Source organism: Mastomys coucha, unplaced genomic scaffold (genome assembly GCF_008632895.1).
Source record: "Mastomys coucha isolate ucsf_1 unplaced genomic scaffold, UCSF_Mcou_1 pScaffold5, whole genome shotgun sequence".
NCBI classification, from domain to species: Eukaryota; Metazoa; Chordata; class Mammalia; order Rodentia; family Muridae; genus Mastomys; species Mastomys coucha.
In genome coordinates, this window is record NW_022196911.1 from 113528171 (window position 1) to 113551239 (window position 23069).

General features: G+C 50.3%; 1 protein-coding gene across 2 annotated transcripts in view; it reads left to right on the top strand.

Moving 5' to 3' along the window:
• Nucleotides 1-19748: 19748 nt before the first annotated feature.
• Sec14l1 (SEC14 like lipid binding 1) overlaps nt 19749-23069 on the top strand; it is a 47126-nt gene continuing 43805 nt past the window's right edge. For both annotated transcript variants that reach the window (XM_031351208.1, XM_031351209.1), the window contains exons 1-2: nt 19749-19963; nt 21784-21876. In XM_031351208.1, coding sequence (XP_031207068.1) covers nt 21814-21876 — 63 coding nt within the window. In that variant the 5' untranslated portion in view covers nt 19749-19963; nt 21784-21813. The remainder of the gene's footprint in view (nt 19964-21783; nt 21877-23069) is intronic.

A 23069-nucleotide genomic window follows, 5' to 3' on the forward strand; every position in this document is an offset into this window, starting at 1 on the left:
AGTACCCCTCAGTACCCCTCAGTACTCCTCAATATCTGTCAATGCCCCTCAATACCCCTCAGTGCCCCTCAACACCCCTCAGTACTCCTCAGCACCCCTCAGTACTTCTCAGTGCATCCCAGTACCCCTCAGTACTCCTCAGTACCCCTCAGTGCCCCTCAGTCCATCCCAGTACCCCTCAGTCTCCTTCAGTGCCCCTTAATATTCCTCAGTACCCCTCAGCACCCCTCAGTTCCTCTAGGTGCCCCTCAGTACTCCTCAGTACTCTTCAGTGCCCCTCAGCACCCCTCAGTACCTCTCAGCACCCCTCAGTACTCCTCAGTGCCCCTCAGCACCCCTCAGTACTCCTCAGTGCCCCTCAGTGCCCCTCAGCACCCCTCAGTACTCCTCAGTGCCCCTCAGTGCCCCTCAGCACCCCTCAGTACCCCTCAGCACCCCTCAGTACTCCTCAGTGCCCCTCAGTACTCCTCAGTGCCCCTCAGTGCCCCTCACTACCCCTCAGTACTCCTCAGCACCCCTCAGTGCTCCTCAGTACTCCTCAGCACCCCTCAGTTCCCCTAGGTGCCCCCAGTCCTCCTAGGTGCCCCTCAGTACTTCTGAGTGCCCTCAGTACTCATCAGTGCCCCTCAGTACTTCTGAGTGCCCCTCAGTACTCCTCAATTTCCCTCAGTACTTCTGAGTGTCCCTCAGCACTCATCAGTGCCCCTCAGTACTCCCCAGTACCCCCTCAGTGCTCCCCAGTACTCAGTGCCCCAATACCCCTCAGTACTCCTCGGTATCCAGTACCTCTCAGTGCCCCTTGGTATTCTTCAGTGTCCCTCAAGATCCCTGAGATGGATGCTGGCTGCTAAGGACAGTTGCAGACCCAAAGGACAGAAGGCAGGCGGGTGGGAAGGAGGTGAGGTCACTGCAACCCTACTGAGTGGATCTTTCTATAGCACAAATCCTGGGGCCACCCGGTTATCACGAGACCATGCTTTGGTCTTGATGCTTGTCAAGGCTCACGGTGGTACAGCGGCCGGACCCCGTGCCTTGGTACCCTTCCCCTCACTGTTCCCAGAGGGAGAGCTTTGCTCTGTCTTCGTGCACTGCAATTGTGCCATCCAGAAACTGCCCTGTTCCTGCTCCTTCGGGGACTACAGCCCACCTTGCACGTGGTCGGCCCAGGCATGGGTCTCTTCTTTGACAACCCCCCTAAGCCCCCGGCAGTGGGTAGACCTGGAGTTTTAAGTTCTGGATAGAGCCTTGGCAGCTGTGCTGGGGCAAGGGCAGTTCTGTAGATGACTGGATTTGGTGTAGGGGCCAGCCCTTTGTTTTGAGTTTTGTGGGGGTGAAGGAGAAGGTCTGTGTTTTCCTCCTGGGGGGCTCCTTCCTGCCTGGTGCTGCCCACCTCCTGGAAAGGGATGTTTTCAGCTCAAGAGTCCCTGGGTGTCACTGAAACCAAAGCTTCATGTTCTCTGGCTCAAAACACAGGAAAGAAACTGTTGTTTCCTAAATGGGAAGGCGTGAAGACAGCCATGGGAGAGAGGTCGGGGGAGACGCTTCTTAGCAGCGTCCTTGGCAGTACGAAGCAAGAACATTCATGTTGAAATATGCCTTGTCAAGGCTCATTTGGTAGTTAGATGGCTGTGTGGTAACAAAGCTGAAAGGAATGAGGGCAGCCTACAAAAAGAAACCGATCACACCAGGACTGGGTCAGGGTGTATGGATAAGGCACTTGCCTAGAGTGCCCAAGGCCCTGGGTTCCATCGCCAAAAAACAAAAAGAAATCACATCCCTTGAAGTGTGGGGTGGGTAGGTGGGTGTGGGGCGTGGGAGTGTGGGCTCTACTTGTCGGGATAGATCAGTTTGTTAGAGGAACCTAGGGTGAGCATTCTGAAGGCTGTCAGAGCAGCCAGCATAAGACAAACCCATAGCCAGCAAGGAGCAGCGAGGAGGAGCAAGGAGCAGTGAGAAGGAGGAGCAAGGAGGAGGAGGGAGGAGCAGGGAGGAGGAGCGAGGAGAAGAAGGAGCAGTGAGGAGGAGCGAGGAGCAGGGAGGAGGAGCAAGGAGTGAGGAGCAGGGAAGAGGAGCAAGGAGCAGTGAGGAGGAGGAGGAGGAGGAGGAGCGAGGAGCAGGGAGGAGGAGGAGGAGGAGGAGGAGGAGCGAGGAGCAGGGAGGAGCAGTGAGGAGGAGCAAGGAGCAGTGAGGAGCAGGGAGGAGGAGCAAGGAGCAGTGAGGAGCAGGGAGGAGGAGTGAGGGGGAACTGTCCTCCCTGAGAAGCAGATGATGGGAAGAGAGCTGTGGAGAGGTTAGAGGAGCAGGCTCCAGGGCTGCAGCCTGGGCTCTGTAGGGTGGTGTACTGAGACCTTAGATTTGTATCACCCTTTTCATATTGAGCCTGTGCAAGAACTGACACAGACAGGCCTGTGAGAAACTGGGAGCCTTCAATCTAAGATTTGAAGGGCTGTCTCTCCTCTCCTTTCTCTCCTTCTCCTTCCCTCCCCCTTTCTTACCCTTCTCTTCCTCCCCTTCCTCTTTCTTCCTTCCCCCTCCCACTCTCTCCCTCTCCATTTCCCTTCCCCCACTCCCATCTATCTCTTTCTCTCTCCCTTCCCCAACCCCCACCTTCAGGTCACTAGGCATAGACCCAGGACCAAGCCAGTGTTCTATCCCAGCCATACCCCAGCCCAGGGAGGGGATATTTGTTTGTGTGTTTGTTTCTTTGTTTTGTCAGTAACAGGATGTTTCAGCAATCTTGGAACTTTGCAGGCTGTTCCCCCCTCCCCCGAAGCCTCCTCCCATTCCGTCTAGGACCTGTCTTGCAGGGTATTTAGTGGCTTTTCCACCCAGCCTCGTGGACTGCTGCAGATGTGAGTGGGGGCTGGGCTATGAGGGATGCTAGTCTATCCCTCCCACATCTCCTCTGCCCTCTCCCCCACTCTGGGTTGCTAGGCTTTGACCCAGGACCAAGCCCTACCAAGCTCTACCTCAGCTCTGCCCCCACTTCAGTGAAGGGGTAGCTGCTTGTTTACTTATCTAATCCAGTGGAGCATGTGCGAGCATGTGTGTGTGTGTGTAAGTGTGTGTGCATAAGTATGTATGTATGTGTGCATGTGTGTAAGTGTGTGTGTGTGTGTGTGCAACTTCAGGCCTTCACCGTGCTAAGCAAGAGCCAGCTACATTGCTAATGTATGGCTTGTTTTGTTTGTGGTTGTTTGTGTCTGTGACTGTTCATGCGTGTGCCACTGTGCATGGGGCTACAGTTTGAGGCCTTCCTTAATAACTCTCCATTTTTTTTTTCTTTTGAGATGGCAGCTCTTCCTGAACTTGGAACTCACTGATTCTGCTGGATTGATTGGCCAGCTGATCAGGGATCCTCCTCCCTCCCTCCCCAGCACGGAGGTGACAGGTGACCAGGCACTGTGGCTTCTTACATGTGTGGGAAGAATTCAAACTCCAGCCCTCAGGCTTGTGAGGCAGGCAGTATACTGACCAAACCATTCCTCAACACCAAATCAACCTTACTTTTTTGAGACAGGGTCTCTCTCTTTCTGTAGCCCAGGCTGGAACTCATAACAATCCTCTTACCTCTGCCTCCTGAGTGCTGGGGCCACAGGTGTGCACCCCCCCCAATACACACACACACACACACATACACACACATATACACATATACACACACACACATACACACATACATACACACACACATACACATATACACATACATACACACTTACACATACACACACATACACACATACACACACATATACACACACATACACACACATATACACACACATACACACATATACACACACATACACACACATACACACACATACACACACATATACACACACATACACATACACACATACACGTACACACACATACACACACATACACACATATACACATACACATACACACACATACACGCACACATACACATACACACACATACACACATACACACACATATACACACACACATACACACATACACACATACCCATACACACACATACACACACATACACACACACATACTCACACACACATATACACACACACACACACACACACACACACACACACTCCTACACTCCATCTCTACGAAACTGTACCTGAAGCATCCTCTCTGGGCGTCAGTTAAGGGCATCCACCCAGTGGCTTCTATCTTTCCCCACTTCCCTGCGCTAAGGTCTTCAAGTCATCTTTGTGTGGGGACACGCTTGTTTGAAGACCTGCAGAGACCCAGCCGACCTCTGTCAGACAGTGGTGGGTTCTGTGCTTTGTTGACTCTTTCTTTGTTAGTCTGTTTCTTTTCTGCACCTTCTCACTGTCCCGGAGGAGACTGGTCACTTTCATCAGAGCTGATGAATTATTCAGACCCTCACGGGCCAAGCCTGAGACAAGCACTTTCCCTGGGGAGCGAGCCTGTCATCAGTGCATTGCTCAAGAGAGATGGCCTCTTCGTGACCCCGAGATCGCCTTCAGAAAGCAACACCATATAGATTTGGAAATTGGATACTTTTGGTTACTAAAGAGCTGGGGGGGGGGGAGGGGGGAGAGACTTGAGGCATTTTAATCTCCATGTCAAATTGATGTTAGAATCACCTAGAAGGTGGAGGCAGGCCTCGAGCTGTTGCCAGGGGATGTTTCCACAGAATTAACGGAGGAGGAAAGACTCACCTGTAAGCTGCGTGATGTCAGAGGCTGGAGCAGTGGTTCTCGGCCTCCCTAATGCTGCAACCCTCATGCTGTCCTGCCCCAACCATTACATTTTCTTTGTTGCTAAATTGTAACTGTAATTTTGCTACTGTTATGCATTGTAACATAACTATTGGACCAGAATATCTGATATGTAACTCTTGTTAAAAGGTCATTTGGGTCATAACTCACAGGTTGAGGCCATGCAGTGGTGGCGCACGCCTTTAATCCCAGCACTTGGGAGGCAGAGGCAGGCGGATTTCTGAGTTGGAGGCCAGCCTGGTCTACAGAGTGAGTTCCAGGACAGCCAGGGCTACACAAAGAAACCCTGTCTCAAAAAACCAAAAACCAAACAAAAAAAAACCCCAAAAAACAAACACAAACAAACAAACAAAACAGGTTGAGAACCTCAGGGCTAGAGACATGGAAGGAGCAAAGGTGTGGATGGGAGGAAGCCGGCTGTGGTGGTTATTGTTGACTGCCAATTTAAGAGGGTCTAGAATTACCCAAGAGATAAACCTGGGTGCTGGGTTGCTGAGGTGGGAAGGTCTCTTTAGCACTGTCCCACAAGCCATGCACAGTCTTACCAAATTACAAGGAGAAAGTGCGCTGAGCATCCAGCTCACCTCTCTGCTTTCTGACTGTGGCGACTGTGGACCTAATGTGACTTACTGCCTCAAGCTCCCACCATCATGACTTCTCCACTCCTGCTGTGAGGTTGTCAAAGCACCAAGACAAAGCCGATACCCAATGAGTGTTTTCACAAGTCTCTGCTTCCTGTCCACCTTGACACCTGCTTTCTGTCCACCGTGGCACCTGCTTCCTGTCCACCATGACACCTGCTTCCTGTCCATCATGACACCTGCTTCCTGTCCATCATGACACCCGCGTCCTGTCCACCATGACACCTGCTTCCTGTCCACCATGGCACCCGCTTCCTGTCCACCGTGGCACCTGCTTCCTGTCCACCATGGCACCTGCTTCCTGTCCAGCATGACACCCGCTTCCTGTCCACCGTGACACCCGCTTCTTGTCCATCATGACACCTGCTTCCTGTCCACCGTGGCACCTGCTTCCTGTCCACCGTGGCACCTGCTTCCTCACCGTAGCACCTGCTTCCTGTCCACCATGACACCCGCTTCCTGTCCACCGTGGCACCTGCTTCCTGTCCACCGTGACACCTGCTTCCTGTCCACCATGGCACCTGCTTCCTGCCCACCATGGCACCTGCTTCCTGTCCACCATGGCACCTGGTCATCTGCTGGACACTGCCATAATGTTCTGACAAGTACACAGGGCCAAGGGAGCACAGCAAGCCCTCCAAAACTGTGAGACAAAATAAGTTCCCCACCCGGAAGTCATTCTGTCAGGTAGGTTCTCCTCAGGGATGGGAAAAGCACCTCATACAGCTACTTCTCTGAGCTTCCCTCAGGCTGTTGGAGTTCTCACCCTGGAGATGGCAAGCTGTACAGAACAGAACAGTTGGGCTCCTCACAGTGCCTCTCAGGAGGACACAACCTGGTGAGCCCCTCCAGAGAAGGCTGCTCTGACGTTGGGCGACCCTTGCACAAGAACCACTTTAAAGTTCCTTTCAGCCTACGACAAGGAACCAAGCGCTTGGAGGTTGGAGGCAAAACTGCCTGTCATCGGGGCAACAGGATGAGGAGACTAGCCTGATTTTTCCAGTCTTGGCCTGTGGTGGCCAGTGCCCATGTGGCACCAAGAGCCATGAAGGATGAGTGCAGCCAGCAGCTGCCCAAGACACTGGAGAAAGTCTGTTTTCCTGCAGTGACCCTTCGCCCGAGCGTTCCATCCCCACAGGGCTCCACTGCGTGTCTCTCTTTTCCATCGAGATTCTAAGTTTCTGCTGCACGTCCAACCAACTCTCTCTGAATGGGCAAAGGGGTGTTGTGAAAAAATACCTCCAGTTGACAGGCAAAAGGCAAGCCTGTCCTGAGCCAGCAGGACAGTCGGTCACCCAGTCTGTCACCCTAATTACAAGGGATGGTGAAGGAAGGCACGTGACTCATTAATGAGGCTTCTAATCTCTACCCAGCATGGGGCTGTCCCCCAGCCTCCCATGTGCTCAGTAGAACGGACGTTTTCTGTTATGTAATTCGCTCCAGGGTGTCACCAGATCCAAAGGTAACAAAAGCTCAGACCAGTTCCAGTCCAGGAATGGCACTCAAGCTACGGAGAGCTTTGGCCCCTATGGAGTCTGATCTGAGATAAGCCTCACTTCCTAAATCAAGCTTATAATTATGTCTCCTTCCTGTAATTGTACTAATGTGCGCACCGGCACGCCCACAGGCCGGCCACCTAAAGCTGCCATCTATATTTGGTTTGTATCGCACACGCAGCTCCACAGCGCCTGCCTTCTTATGCAGGGAGCGCAGGCTTTGACTGGCACATTAATCCCAGAGGACTTCAGATAGGATAGAAATAACTAATACCTTCCAAGAACCACCCTACTGCTGCCAACACAACGAAGGCTGCCCTGGTTTTGCCAGCTTCCCAAGCAGGGTCCCTGAGAGTTAGTTCACCAACAAGAGCAGCCCCTATCTGACCGAGGCAGGCGGGAGAGGCCAGAGGCCACCTGGCGTTAGGGTCAGGGATCCAGGTATGCGAAGAGTACCCACTGCTCTAGGGAGTCCCAAACCCTCAGTAACAAACAAGAAAGCTCAGAAGGCAGTCCTTAGGACTCGGGAGTTGGATGGAGATAAGAGTAGGTGTAGCTAAGGAAGCAAGTTTTTTTGTTTTTTGTTTTTTGTTTTTGTTTTTTCAAGACAGGGTTTCTCTGTGCAGCCCTGGCTGTCCTGGAACTCACCCTGTAGACCAGGCTGGCCTCAAACTCAGAAATCCGCCTGCCTCTGCCTCCCAAGTGCTGGGATTAAAGGCGTGCGCCACCACTGCCCGGAGGGAAGCAAGTTCTTGGGCCAGCAAGATGGCTCTGCTTTTGCCACAGAGCCTGATTAAGTTCAACACTCAGGACCTGCATGGTGAAAAGAAAGCACCAAGTCCTTCCACTCTGACATTCACATGCACACCAACACACACACATACACACACACACACTTTTTTTTTAAGTATGTATTTAATGACACAGTAAGCTGAGGGAACAGGAAAGCACCAGCCGGGACATAATTGCAGGCGACTAATGGTGTCCTCATACAAACGCCCTGACATTCCAACTGCACATACTTCTGTCCCACACGTCATCCCTGGATTACATAAACCGGCAGGCTCACACCTACAGGTGCCATCCACCCCCGCAAAGGCTGTGACGATTAGAGAAACGGTGGCTTTGCTGACTTGGCTCCTTTCCCACGCCAAGGAAAGTCAGCCTTTTGGAACCTGAAGAATCTGACCTTGGCCTAACCCTCTCTGGATTAGCCAGTACTGACAATGTCCTTCAGGGGACATCCATTTTCCTGCCCAGAGGGTCACCAATCATCAAAAACATCTTGAAGAGTGAACTTCGGAGGGCCCTGGAGCAGGGGATCACTGGGAAGGGACTTTTCAATGGCTCTGCCCACTGAGTACTGGCATTAAATACTTGGGACATGCCACCACATCCATGCATTCTGTTTAGGTTTGATGCAGCATCTTGTGGACCCCCGTCTATCCTTGAACTGGAGACAGAGCCAAGGATGATTCTAAACAGGATTCTTTCCTTTCCTGACTGGACCCCCAGGCGGGGGTCGGAGGTCACAGGCATGCACATTAGGTTTATTTGAAGTGAACATCGGGGCTTCACGCAAGCTAGGCAAGCACTCTGCTGACTGAGCCACACCCCCAACCATTCTATTGTATTATTTTATTTGTTGAGGATGAAACCTCAGGGTCTCCTTCATGCTAGGCAAACTCTCTACCACGGAGCTCCACTCCCAGCCGTTGCCCCGGTTCTTGGACCTGCTAGTCAAATTCTTATACTAAGTATCACCTTACAGCACGGAAATCCGAAACCTGCCAGTGTCCAAGGTGGGAAGCAGAGTCAAGTGATCACGTGATCCCGCAGGAGACTCTGTCGAGCACAGATCATGATGCAGGGAGCTGGGTCCTGAAGAGGTGCTGAGGCAGGCTTTGGCAGCTTCCCGGGTGAGCCAAAAGTTCCTCAGTGTGACTGAGCCAGGAATTGACCCTGGCGCCCACCCAGGGCTGTAGTTGAGCCTTCTTCCCACAATTCGGTGAACTCTGCAGTCCATTATCAGTCCCTAGCTTGAGCCGGCGGCGGGAGTGAACTCTTGCCTGCCTGCAACTTTCCCTCGCACGGCCTGGCTTCGGTAGACAGGACAGAGGCCTTTGAAAGGTGAGATGGTCAGACCTCTGGAAGGTGAAAATCCAGGAAGCAATTGAAGACGTTGGCAAAGATTTTTGGATAATGGCCACCATTTTTTTGAGGCCTCAAGGTCTACACCACCCCCAACCCTTCGGTGTTACAGGGCAGAAAATAAACCCAGAATGATCGCCTAGTCAAAGGCCACATAACCCCTCATGCCGACCCAGGGACTCAGACTCAGATCCTTAGCACCCAGAGCCTACTGTCCCACTGACACTCAGCACATACTGAGTCGGCCCGCGGAAAGGCTTGCAGAGCGTCTGCCCACTCACCCTCAGAGCCCAGGCATAGGCTGGAGACACCACAGTTCACTGGTTGGTGGCCTAACAGGTTGAGGCGCTTGATAGCCAAGTCTCCTTAGAAAACACACTTGCTGGGCAGCTTTCCCAGAGGCAATGGCAAACTTCAGAGACTCAAATCCCTGCGGTGGCTCATGGGAGCTCCTTACCACGGGCATTCAAACACTGTGTTTGTTGTGGTTTTGTTTTGTTTTTTGTTCTTTGTTTTTTGTTTCTACCAAAGGTGGGTGTGTTGCTTCTGTACTTAAGAATCCCATTTCGTGACTCTATGCTTGCCTTGTTCTAAAAAAGATAGAAAAGCAAGCAAGTGGGCGTGCCTGGGGAGGCTGTGGGCGGCTTTTATTCTCTCCTCATGCATTTCTGCTTTGAGCACATTTCTACAACAGGCCTGTACACGTGTCGCTTCTTTCTGTCAAGAACAGGACAGTTCCCATGACCTGAGGCCTAGTGACCGAGGGCCCTTGGCACAGGGGGCGAAGCATTGCCACCAAGGGTCTCCTTTGTTCCGCTGGGCTTTCTCTCATGGGCGCAGCCTGGCTGTGGCTGTCCAGGAATCAGACTGGGCAGGACAGTGTCCAAATGGCACAGTGAGGTCTTCCTTCTGAGAGTTCCCAGTGCCTTCCGGGACCCCTGAACTGGGTCAAATGCTCACCTAAGTGAGTCCCTAGTAGGGGTTACTTTAGACTCTGGTCTCTCTGTTGGAGTTACTCACATGTAAAGGAGGGTGAAGGCCTGAGGAAGATCGTAGCCTTGAGAGGGAGAGGCGGGTCAGTAAATGCCTTGTAGAGGACCTGCGTGCCTGCCATGGTGTATGAGCATTGGGTTTGGTTGGTTCTGAGCTCGGATGACCTTGAGCTGTTGATCGTCCTCCTTCCATTTCCTTACTGGATGTGGCTCAGTTGGGAGGGTGCTTAATTAACATCCATAAGGTCCTGGGTCCCATCTTCAGCACTTAGTGAACTGACGTGGTGGTGCACACCAGTAGTCCCTTAGGAAGAGGCAGGAGAATGAGTTCAGAGTTATCTCTGCTACATAGTAAATTCAAAGCCAGCCTAGGATATAGGAGTCCCTTTCTCCAATTAGTCAAGGTTACTGTAGAAGCTGGTCCCATTGTCACCTTAGGAGAGAATGTATTTCTGACACCCTAAGCCTTCAGATTTGTGGTTGTGTGTCAGGCGGGAGAATACCTGTTCACCCACCACAGTGTTTCCCTAAGGCTCTGTGGAAGAGGCAGCACCAGTTGCGTGAAGTTCAAAGCGGACTTCTATGTCCCCGGGGTGTGGAGGAAAGTCAGGAAGGCTCTTGGTTTTACGTCAATGTGGTTACACATTTCTGGAACACAGTGGAGACCCCCTGCTAATGAATGTCCCGCAGGAAGTTGGAGGTCACAGGTCAATGGCAGAGGTAGAGCTATAGGACTCGTGGCTGCCGGAAGTGTTTATAGGACAGAGACCAAGGCTCTGAGACCATGGCTTGGTATTTGAAAGTTAAGTCAGTTTTTGACCTTGGAGAAGGTGGGAGACTGACTCTGTGCCAGCCAGGCGAGAGAATGATCTGTGAGCCTCAAATGGCCTCTGAGTCCACACAGCTCATAATTAATAGAAAGTGGTTTACCAAGCAGGGCCCCAGTATTTTTCCCTGAGCTATCTATATTGAGAGCCACACAAACAAGCGCTGGTCTTCCCATCTCGTTCCTGTCTGGCCTTGGAACATTTTTCATATTGTTTTCTGTTTGGGAGGGATTTAAGATGGAGAAAGGATTTATTTAAATATAGGGGGTGTTGTTAGTAACCAGCTAGAACAGTAGGCAGGGTGGTAATAATAGCCCTCCATGAACAGAACATTCTGGAGGCAGAGCCGAAGCAGGCGTGGCTGTGGGGGTTTTACAATGTGAGAGTTGCGGGGTTTTTACACAAGCATTTTCTTTTCTTTAAAAAAATTTTAAAGAAATTAAATCTTTAAAAAATTAAATGAAATGCCGGGCGGTGGTGGCGCACGCCTTTAATCCCAGCACTTGGGAGGCAGAGGCAGGTGGATTTCTGAGTTCGAGGCCAGCCTGGACTACAGAGTGAGTTCCAGGACAGCCAGGGCTACACAGAGAAACCCTGTCTTGAAAAACCAAAAAAAAAAAAAAAAAAAAAAAAAAAAAAAAAAAAAATTAAATGAAAGCTGGGTATGGTGGCGCACACCTTTAATCCCTGCACTCCAGAGGCAGAGGCAGGCAGATTTCTGAGTTCAAGGCCAGCCTGGTCTACAGAGTGAGTTCCAGGACAGCCAGGGCTACACAGAGAAACTCTGTCTCGAAAAAACAAAAAACAAAACAAAACAAAACAAAACAAAAAAAACGAAAAACAAAACAAAACAAAATAAAAAATTTAAAAATTTCTTTTCTGTCTGAGCAGGTAAAAGTCCCTGCTGCCAGGCCTTGGAACTTGAGCCACAGAGTAGAAGTCAAGAAGTGACTTTTGCAAGTTGTCTTCTGACCTCTGCAAGCTCATCATGACATGTGTGGGAACACACTCATATACATACACAAATAAGTCATATGTAAAAAATTTTTAAATAGTTGCAAATATATAAAAGGTCAAAAGACACAGCTCATGGGATTTGGTTCTCTCCTTCCACCCTGTATTAAACTCAGGAATTCAGGCTCGTTAGCAAACACCTTTACCAGCAGAACCATCTCGCTGTCCCGTCAGCCCCACCCCCACCCCTTTCTTCTTAAAACGAATTAATTGTTACTATTTGAGAGGGTGTGCAGATGCTGTGGAACAAAAGGAGGAGGTCAAAGGCCACCTTTGTGGGGTTGGTTTTCTCCTACCTCTATTTACATAGGTTCCAGGAATCAAACTCTGGTCCTTAGGCTGTGTGGATGCTTTCCGCGATGGTTCATCTCACCAGCCCTACAAACATAATGAGACACATTTCTGACACCAAGTTCATAGCAACGTTTAATTAAAACCTTCCTTCTTTTCCTCTGGAGGAGAAAATCCCTACAAGCTGTGCTTGGCAAAACAGGCTTCACCAAGGCCCCACCGAGGCTCCACCGAGGTGGGTGTGAAATGAATGAGCACCATTGTCCTCTAGAAGCCGCAATGCATGTCGGGACCTTTCCAGGGTACCGCAGAGGAGCCTGGCTGTGGCATGAGCCCCAGATGACCAGAACTGGGCAAAGCCTGTGGTGCTCTGCCGTCGTCCACAAACAACTTGCAATTTCTTGGAAGAAACAGATCCAGTTCTGTGATGGAAGTGCAAGGCTGTGGGCCTGCAGATACAATGGTGCGATGGTGCGCCAGAAGGGGTTTGTGGGGCCTGGTAGTGGCCAAGGGCTGTCACAGAAATGGCCAGGCTAAGGTTCAACCAAGTGTCTGTCCTAGGGCAAAGGCTCAACACTTTGAGGGGGAAAAATACTTTTATTTTATTTTATTCTATTTCATTTCATTTCATCTCTGTGTTGGTGAGGGTCTTATACAGGACAATAGCTGCAAGCTGCTGATGAGCCCTTCCCCCATCTGATCTTATGAAACCTTTCTCTCTTTTTCTTTTCTTTCAGTTTTTTGAGACAGGGTTTCTCTGTGTAGCCCTGGCTGTCCTGGAACTCACTCTGTAGCCCAGGCTGGCCTCGAACTCAGAAATCTGCCTGCCTCTGCCTCCCAAGTGCTGGGATTAAAGGCATGTGCTACTGCTGCCCGGTTTATGAAAACTTTCTTTCTCTCTCTTTCATTTTAATTAATTAATTTACTTTGTGTTTTTGTTTGTTTTGTTTTGTTCTTCTAGACAGGGTTTCTCTATATAGCCTTGACCATCCTGGAACTTGCTCTGTAGACCAGGCTGGCTTTGAACTTACCGAGATCTACCTGCCTCTACCTCCCTGAGACAGAGATTAAGGATGTGCGCTACCACTGCCTGGCTCTCATAGTTTAAAGTATTTATTTTATTTTTACTTTTTATTTTTTTGTCTGTGTGAGTGTATGTAACATATGTGAGGGTGCCCGTGGGGTCCAGTAGAGGGCGTTAGACCCTCTGGAGCTGGAGATCCCAGCAGCTTAGAGCTGTCAGACATGGTGCTGGGAACCAAACTCCACAAGAGCTGCAAGTGCTCTTGACTGCAGAGCCATCTCCTCAACTCCCATTTATCTCTTTCCTCTTCCTCTTCCTCTTCGTCTTCTCTCCCCTCCTCTTCCTCCCCTCCCCTCCCCCTCTTCTTTTTTCCTTCCTTCCTTCCTTTCTTCCTTCCTTAGTTTATATATTTATTTGGGGGCAGGTTTTTAGTTCTTGCTGTCCTGGAACTCTCTATGTAGAACAGGCTGGTCTTACATGCTCTTGCCATAGCACAGGGATCACAGGTGTGCACTATTGTGCCGGGCTAAGCATGCATCACGGCTTTCTCTGCTCTGGTGTTTAGCCCGATGTCTGAACGAGTTAAGCTATGGAATCTAGGTTTGCTGATTTAACAAAGGGGTGAATTAAGCGACAGATCAGTGGAGATGAACATGAAGTTATTCTGAACAAAGGGCAGGCAGGGACAGAATTCATAGAGGGCAGCTTTGAAGTGTGAACTGCTTTGAAGTGTGAACTGTTTTCCCTAGTCGATGTGCTTTGAGCGAGAGAGTGAGTTCATTTGTACTTCTGAAAGACTACTGCTTGCAATACCTTGGGGGAGCATGGCTTAGGTGGGGAAAACTCCATACAAAGGCTTTGGCTCTTTCGACTGAAATGAAATATTTTAAAACTCTGTGAGGCTTTAAAACTCTGTGATGGCTTCTGCAGAGCTGGCTTCTTGGCCCCACATTCTTGCAGCTTGGAGATGATGCAATGCATTAGCTCAAGGCTGCTGGGCGGCTGCCAGGGCTCAATTAGGAAATTGTGCCTGCAGGATAACCTACATTCACAGTATTTTTCCAGGCTGGAAACTTTGCCAGATGGCCCATGTCGGGAGACTCTGTTATGCCTTGCAAGGCTGCCTTTAACTCCTTTACCATCAGGTGGGAACAAGGACTCTCTCTCTCTCTCTCTCTCTCTCTCTCTCTCTCTCTCTCTCTCTCTCTCTCTCCAAAGCGGGTCCATGATCAACACAGATGCAAACAGAAACGTCCGTCCCATGTGTAAAGACACCAGAGTGTGAAATAATTGTCCCGGGCCTCTTTCTCTGTGGAGTAAGCTTGGTAAGGTCCTTTCACTAGGTAAGCGTGGTTCTTATCGTCCTGCCACAGAATTGTTGGCGCTTAGCTCTTTCTTTGGGCTGCGAAGAGACTGGGCTCTGGAGGCTGACCCGGTATCTTTTCCTGTGGCGACTCTCTTCTCATCAATACCTCCAGTCCTCTTGAACCTCCAGCTCCCCATGTCTTCACTGAGAAGGTTCCTCATGAGGCTCATGGAGAAGATGTGGTCTAGAAACAGCAATAGCATCCTCACCTCTGGTGAGGGAGGGCGTCACTTGCCACGGTACTGAGACGTTGAGGCCCACGAGGGCGTGAGTGGCTGTTGATGCTCTATCTAGGATATGAGCCAGAGACGCCAAGGGATGGTCGCCTTATGCCAGGCTTCTAATCGGGAGGAGGTTAGCTCAACCCAGCAGCTCAAGGGAGCAAGAGCCTTGCTATGGTTGCTGGGACTTGGGTCTCCTCAGCCTCTGTCCCACAGGCACCTGTCTGATGCATGCATTCCTCAGGATGTCTGAGGTGTTTGGCCATCCTCTCATGATGACAGGACTCTGGTGAGAGGAAGAGATGAGGTGTGTACAGGCAAGAGCATGGCAGCAGCCACCCTCCCTCTGCTTGCTACTGGGTGGAACTCACAGATTCCACGGAGGGAGGGACTCGGGCAGCACCAACACTGCCCTTGTCAGCCCACGGGTGACACTATTTGCTCAGGATCTAAGAAAAGGGGAAACGCCACTTGAGCAACCCTGGTAACCCAGAAACAGTTTGGGTGGTTCTTTCTGGTTTTGTTTTTGTAAGAAGATGAAGTTGCATCCCATGACTTGAGTCTGTGCATCATGTGCCGTTCTAATCAGCATCTTGGGGTTGGCCTTGTTGGTGACACAGGACCTTCCACTCCTCCTCTGTGATCAGGCATTTCCATTCTCCCTGTTCTTATTTCACCTCTCGAGCATCTTAACCATCTTTCCCCTGGTTCTTACCTATGATCCAACTCTTTCTCTAAAGATTTATCTTTGAATTATGTGTATCTATGTGTGGGTATGTGTGCCTGGCTGCAGGTGCCCATGGGGGGGTGGCAAAGATACTAGATTCCCAGGAAGCTGTAAGGGCTGAGGTCTCTTCTTGTCTTCTGCCCGAGCAGTGGGTACTCTTAACCGTTAAGCCATCTTTCCAGGCTCCATGATACAACTCTTTTTTTCTTTGTTTGTTTTGAGATTGTCCTTCTATGCAGTTCTAGCTGTCATGGAACTCGCTGTGTAGACCAGACTGGCCTCAAATTCACAGAGATCCTTCTGCCTTAGCCTCCAAGTGCTGGGATTAGAGGCATGTGCTTGAGTTCTTTAGAATTCTGCCCTTGGCCTTCTCTTTGCCTCTGTGTGCTCGTGTGTGTGTGTGTGTGTGTGTGTGTGTGTGTGTGTGTATGCCCTTAGGGGTAAAACAGTTTCCCACCGACCTCATCTTGTCCCTGGATAATCCCTATTTCACCATGTTCGCTCTGTGAGGCCTTCTGCACCCCACCAAGCATGCTCCCAGGGCTATTTCACCATGTTCCCTCTGTGAGGCCTTCTGCACCCCACCAAGCATGCTCCCAGGGCTATTTCACCATGTTCCTTCTGTGAGGCCTTCTGCACCCCACCAAGCATGCTCCCGGGGACTGTTTCTTCCTATGACATATTTCTCTTTTTCTGTTTGAAAATGTCTTAAGTAGCCCAAGGTGGCCTTGAACTTGCCACATAGCTGAGTGTAACTATGAATTCCTGTTCTTCTAGCCTCCACCTCCCAAATGCTGAGACTACAGATGTGCCACCACATCCCATTTATGTAATGCCAGGGATGGAACCTAGGGCCAGGCAGGTGCTCTATCTACCAGGCTCCGCCCTCTGGTCCTCCCTTCCTCATATATTGAACATTGTCAAGCACACAATCACACTGAAAAAACTAGTTTGCTTTCGTCTTCAGTGAGAGACTATTCGTTACCCTTAGCACTTATCCTCCGAGATTTCTAACTAACAGAATTATTAATTTTTACTTGGATACTTAGCAACTTGGAATGGAGGTTACATTGCATGTCCAGCCTTCTTGTCTGGTAGCATGCTCATGTGACTAAATTCTGGCCAGTGGATGTAAGGGAAGCCTCCCCTTCCCTCCCCTCTGAGGAAGCATATTTCATGAGGCCGTTAGAGGCAGGAGATGCCTTGCACGTAGCTAGGCAGTGGGGACAGATGACCCTAATGCTTTGGGTCCACATGGATTAACCCTCAGGACTGAGAACTACTGCTTCCTATTTTATCATGGGAATTGTTGCTATTTAATACACTGAGCGGCAGGGTTGGCCTCATGAGGTTCGCATAGAATTCACTCTAGCACAAGATTCTCATTTGGGCAAATGATTCGTCCCAGCTCCACTCCAGGGACATTAGACTGCAGCTCAGTTACCAAACAACTGTTTTCAGTTTTATTCAGCAAAACTTGGGACCTCATCCTGTCCACGGCTTAACCGTTATATCATAAACTCCGCCCAATCTGATCAGAAGCTAGTCAATGAGATATGCTCGAGCCTTTGAGTGGACATCCTTAGGTGCCTATACAGTGTGCTCGGGAGGTTTTGTTGCCTCTGGTCCATCTGTAGTGTTGACAGTTGGCTGATCGTGGCAGCTCTGGACTTCATTCACGTAAGCAGAGACCACAGTGTCTCTGATCACAATGCTTTCGCTGTGGGCTTTTGATCACAGGCAGCCATGGGGTCATAGCACACTTCCCCACTTCCTACGCTCACCTTTGTGCCTCTCCGTACGGATGGAGAACAAGTACTCTGTGTGCCAGTGCAGAAACATCACAAGGCCTGGGGCCATTCATTAACTGTAGCTATATAGGGGTCCTTGTACACTTTTGGCACCTGATCAATAATATGAATTCCAAAATAATCAAATGGGCTGGGTGTATAAGCTAAATGGCAAAATATTTACTTGGCCAATGAAAAACTTGGGTTGAACCATAAAACAAAAAAACCAGACTGTTGTCATGTTTTTGTTTTTTCTATTTTATTGTGTTCTTATACCTCTACCTCCCTTCCAACCCCTGACCTTAGGTAGAAGAGAAAGAAGGTTAGAGGGGAAAAGGGTGTTGACCTCTTTCAGTCAACAAAATAGACTACTTCCTGCTGATTAGTTCAGTTGAGTTCCTTGGGGCAAGTCCAACTTCAAGTCTCTGCTCACAATCACTCGGCAGGGGGGTGGGGCAGCAGCTGCCCCAGGCTCTCCCATTTATACCCTCTCTAGAGTTCCCAGGATTAAGCTATCTGCAGCTGGCAAAAATCACACCCCTGTTAGTGCTCTAGGCAAATCATAATCACCTGGTGTGGAGCAGCCTCTAAACCCACACCTGGGATTAGAACAAAAACACATTCACTTAACTGGGTTTTGTAAGAAACCCAAACTCTCACTACACTAAGCCACACCCTCTCTTAAATATACCATTTTATACATCTAAACAAATGCTTTTATCTAAACTTGCTAGTTTAGTGGGGTCTGGTGAGATAGCTGAGCAGTTTGTTTGTACTTTGCTGTTTTGTTTTGGAGACACGGTCTCACTAGGTAGATTTGTTTGGCCTGGAACTTGCTATGAACACCAGGCTGGCCTCTACTTCACAGAGATTCACTGCTTCTGCCTGATGATGGTATTAAAAGCATGCACCACCACAGAATTATTTTGTAGCTACTCCTAGGTATTATATTATTTCAGGTAAAAATAAATTTCAACATGTATCCCCGAAGGCATGTTCTTAAACTCTTTTCCTTCTTTATGTGTACCTGGATGTTTTTGCCTGCTTGTATGCTTGTGCACCACGAGGAGCCCGGAAGAGGGCATCGGATCTCCTGGCACTGGCCTTACAGCCGGTTGCGAGCTGCCATGTAGGTACTGGGAATAAAACCCTGGTCCTTTGGAAGAGCAGCAGTCCGAGCAGTTAAGAGCACAGTTGTCTAAGTGAATTTCCCAGCTCTTCTCCCCTCATCTTTCTCTAGAAATTATTTGATAACGACTATGTCTGTGTTGTACCCCGAGGTCTGTGCTTCTCATGTTGTAAGTTAGCGCCATCTTCCAGTCTCTATTTCCTGTAAATTTGTGGTTGTATCTGTAGGTTGGTAGGAATGCTGTTCTCTGGATAAGACTGTCACAATAGGTGTTGCCATTCGCTCCTACCAGGGGCTCATCTCTCTCTTTCAAAACATCTTTTCAAGGTGAATATGATCCTTACACGTAGACACAAGTCATCCGATGAGCAACCGCCTGAGTAACGCGGGTAGCAGTGCTGGAAAATGATGGTTTGAATTGGAAATAAAGTGTGATCGAGCAATGAATGATATGTTTGTGTGGTGGGTAAACAGGTCCTGAAGGAAATTCCCAACTCTTGCTTGCAGGGCAACCTTGAAAGTACAGCCACCCGGGGTGACTAATGTGAACGGAACAACAGTGACATTGATGGAGAAATTGTGTGTTGCTTCTAAAACTAGCTTTGCTGTGTGGGTGGATGTGCCAGGTGTCTGCTTATAGTCACCCGCCCGTGTTCAGGACTCCTAAATATCTCCGTGTGTCGCTCTTAAGTTTTAAAGTTGGAGACGCTGAAAGGCAAGGCACACCTAGCACCCCATTGAGGCCCCTCATCTTAGCGCCATCCCACAGCCTGACATTCCCCAGCCATCTGGATGTGTTGACATGGGTGTTTGGGTTACACCCAACTCCTCCCCACCCTGTTCGCTCCATCTCCATTACTAGGCCAGAATGCAATCAGGATACACTACGAGCGCAAGATGCTTCTGAGCTGTCAATTAAAAAAAAAAAAAAAAAAAAGGAGGAAGCCCACGGGGAAGCTCAGACGGCGCAGGCGCGCAGAATTCAAGCTGGAGGGCTGGCTTAGCTGACGTCCCGTAGAGGTCTTAGTTCCCGCTCCGCGGGAGGACCCCGGCTGGAGTGCGCATTTGCATTTTTTCTGGGGTCTGTGGGCCGCTAAGTGCGAAGCTCCGCCCGCCGCCATGGTCCTTCCCCCTCCCCGGGACGCCAAGAGAAGGAGCCACGGAGGCTCGCTCCGAGTCCGGGCGAACCACGTCCCGAGCCCCTCCTACGCACGCGCAGATCCGTACCTCGCGCCGGCGCAGTACGGCCCCTAGCCAGCCGGGCGGCCGCCCCTCCCCCTCCCTAGCAACCGCCTCCAGCTCCTTCCCCCGCCCCCCTCGGCCTGGTGTGCGCACGCGCGCCTCTTCCGGGCTGGCCCCTCCCTCCCCGTCACCCGTAACAACCACTCGAGCCCTTGCCGCGCCCCTCGGCCCTCCCGCCCGGGCCCCATCCCCGGAACCGGCGGTCGAGCAGCGGCAGCCGAGCCCGTGGCGCGGCTCTCTCCTCACGGAGCCGCCGGCATGAACGCATCCCGCCGCCCCGCGTCCCCGACCGGGTCCTTCTGACAAGAGGTGAGCGCGCGTCGCCGTGGAGGGTGGGAGCGCGCCTGGGTCCCCGCCCCCGGCCGGGTCCCTCTGCCGTGACGGCCCGGGGCGCTCTCCATCTCCCCGACTGCGGAGCCAGCTGGGTCCCGCCGCCGCCGCCCCCTCCGTCCAGCCCCAGCCTGCAGGGAGGCGCTCCCCCGGGGCCGACCCTGGGCTGATTTTCAAACACCAATTATCATGCAACAGAGGCAGCCCCGGCCTCCGGTGCTATTTGGCGGTGGTCAGTCCGGATGCCCGCGCAGGGCGTGGATCTGGACCAGACCTCCCTAAGCCGAGATCTGGCTCAAGTTCAGGGAGCTGGCGAGCAAGCTGGTCCTTCAGTGTAGTCACTTTGGTTAAGAGTTTCTTGATACAGGCACCACGCAGTGCTTGCATCTTCTCTCCTACCCGTCAGCACCCGGTAATCATCCTCCTTTTATTTGAGAGATACCCGAAAACTAATTTTCTCAATTAAAAAAGATACAAACGATTATTAGATTCCCCACCGCGCACTAGCGTGGTAAGGTTTACGAGAGTGAATGGAACGCGCGGTCTCTGCGCTCCCGGACGCGTCAGCGCCTAAATCGAGATTAATGAAGGCTTGAGTTTGGAGAACCGAGGAGTCTGGCTCATGGTTTGAGAGCTGGGAGTGTAAGATCGTCTCACTCACAGAGATGGAATCAGGAAAGGCGAATGGCATGCTTGAGGTCACCCAGAGTTACTAGCCTTTGTAGTTTTCCAACTGTTGGAGGGTGGTTTTCCAGCATAACCTGCTCCTTCCGAGTGCCATGCCAAGCAAACCTACCAGAGAAAGTTCCAGACCTGTTTAAAGCAATGTAAACATTGTAGAAGTGCAGCTGTAGGTAGCAGCCCTCTGAAGCATATCAGTGTAGGGGTTTTTTGTTTGTTTTCTTAAAACAGCTGTAATTTGGCATACCTCGATACAGGTTTGTGAACTTTTGAATGTCTTTTGACTATTCAGATAAAATAACATCCTGACTGATTGAGCCTCAGTGGGACGGACTACTGGGCTCACTGGACTTTCGTTCCTTTTTATATATCTGTTTGTTTTTTTTCCTTCTCTTTCATGTAGGTGAGCAAAATGTTCTAGATGACTCCAAACACACAAGGGTGTTTGCAGAGAAGGCTACCCTTGCCAGCACTGGAGTGATTCTGTATGCCAAGGAGGGTCCCTTGATCTCAGGCTTGAGCATGTAATTGATTGCTTTGCAGGATCCCAGCTTCAGGAGCAAGCGGAGGGTTTTGGAACCCCTTAAGCTGGAGCTGGGCAGCCTCCCCGCTCTTTGTAGACAGTCTCTGAAGCTGGAGCGAGCAGTTAGAAAACAGGAAACAACCAAGTTCCATGTGAAGCCTGCCCTTAAGGAGTATCCCGTCATTTAAGAAGACAGTAGGGCCCCCCAGCTTTTTGTGTCCTCCCCAGAGCATTTGCCTTAACGTGTTTCACTTTTATTTGGCTCCTTGTAGATGTTGTTCAAGAGAATATCACTGAATCCTAGGATTTCATGGCTGCTGAGGACTAGATCTCCTGACCTAGGCCAGAGACTCAGGGATGCCATACAGGGGGCAGAGGGCCTCCCCCGGATCAGTGTGGCCCCTCCTTCCATGTGGGCCGTCTTTTAATGCCCTCTTGCTTCCCCTGTCAGACTGTTTCAGCAAATCCTTTTTCATTTGTGTATATGTTTGGGATTCTGATCTGCGGCCGTCTCTAGGATGTGACAGTATGAGAATCCAGACTCACTTTTTTTTCTGTAATGTGGTTATTTATTACACATATTTTTGTTTTCCAGGAGTGAGAAGATTGCTATTGAATTACAACCATGGTGCAGAAATACCAGTCCCCAGTGCGGGTGTATAAACATCCCTTTGAGTTAATTATGGCTGTAAGTACTCCACATTTCTGTTTACTCTGGCTTCTTTTTAAGATTAAACTTGGATGATCTGCAAACTCCGCTCATTGTTATCATTGCCTCACGAGCTCTGCTCTGTTATGTGACAGTGACTGTGACCTGCGCCCAGAGTCTGGTGGTTTTAAACAATAAGCCTCTGAAACCGCAAATCTGTACATTTGTGTTTTTGCAATGTATCTGGGGTGACATGCGAGCTTGCATCGTGCACCTTCGGAGAACACACAAGTGAGATCCTGACCAAGCATTTCCCAAGAGTTTTGCTGGTTTTCTTTGTTCGAGTGGCTGCTGGACAGGGAGTAGCTGCTGGACAGGGAGTAGCTGCTGGACAGGGAGTGATGTTCAGAGCTGTCCTTTCCTTCCTCTGTCTGTCTGGCAGAAAGCGCTATTCCTGAGGGAATTTGTCTTAGCTGGTCTCAGGACTGACCACTGTGAGATGGAGTTTCCCCCTGCGTGGTAATAAATAGTTCTGTTTAGTAAGTTTTTCCAGCAAATAGCAAATCCATGATTCAAGCCAGAATTCCACAAATAGTGTAGCTGAAGTGTTTAATTTTTTTTTTATCTACCTGAATTGGGCTAACAAGCATTTTCCTGGATTAAAAACAAGCCACAGGCTATTCCAGTGGCTTGTGAACTCCTGCCTAGCATCCTGTATCTTTGCTTCTGTGTCACTGTGGTGTTGTGAGGCCCATGGGGAAATGTGTGACACAGGAAGAGTCACACACCCAGCATATGCAGGTGCCACCGGCACCACTTTCAGAACATGCATAGTCCAATAGGGAGATGAGCTCTGCCGTGTCTGGGTCCTATGCCCATTCCTGTTTGAATGAGGATCCCAGGCTGCCTCAGGCTTCCAGATGGAAGGGTTACAGCTGTACACCGTTCTGCCTGGCTGCCGCCTGGTCCCTGCCCTCAGGTGATATCACCTCTTTCTCTTCTTTATGTCGAGAGGCTCAGGTTTGCCTGCTCTTGGAACTTCTACTCAGCAGTGTGCTTTGAGATTAGTTAGATCAGTAGTCTTGAAAAGCAAAATAAAATCTTAAATCCTCTCAAAGGAACGTTGCAGATTGAAGTGTTTCTTGAGTACAACGAGAAAGCCTCATGCAGCTGTGCAGCTCAGTCAGTTTTAACAATAGTTGCCCACTTCTGTCAGGACAGGACAGTGCACC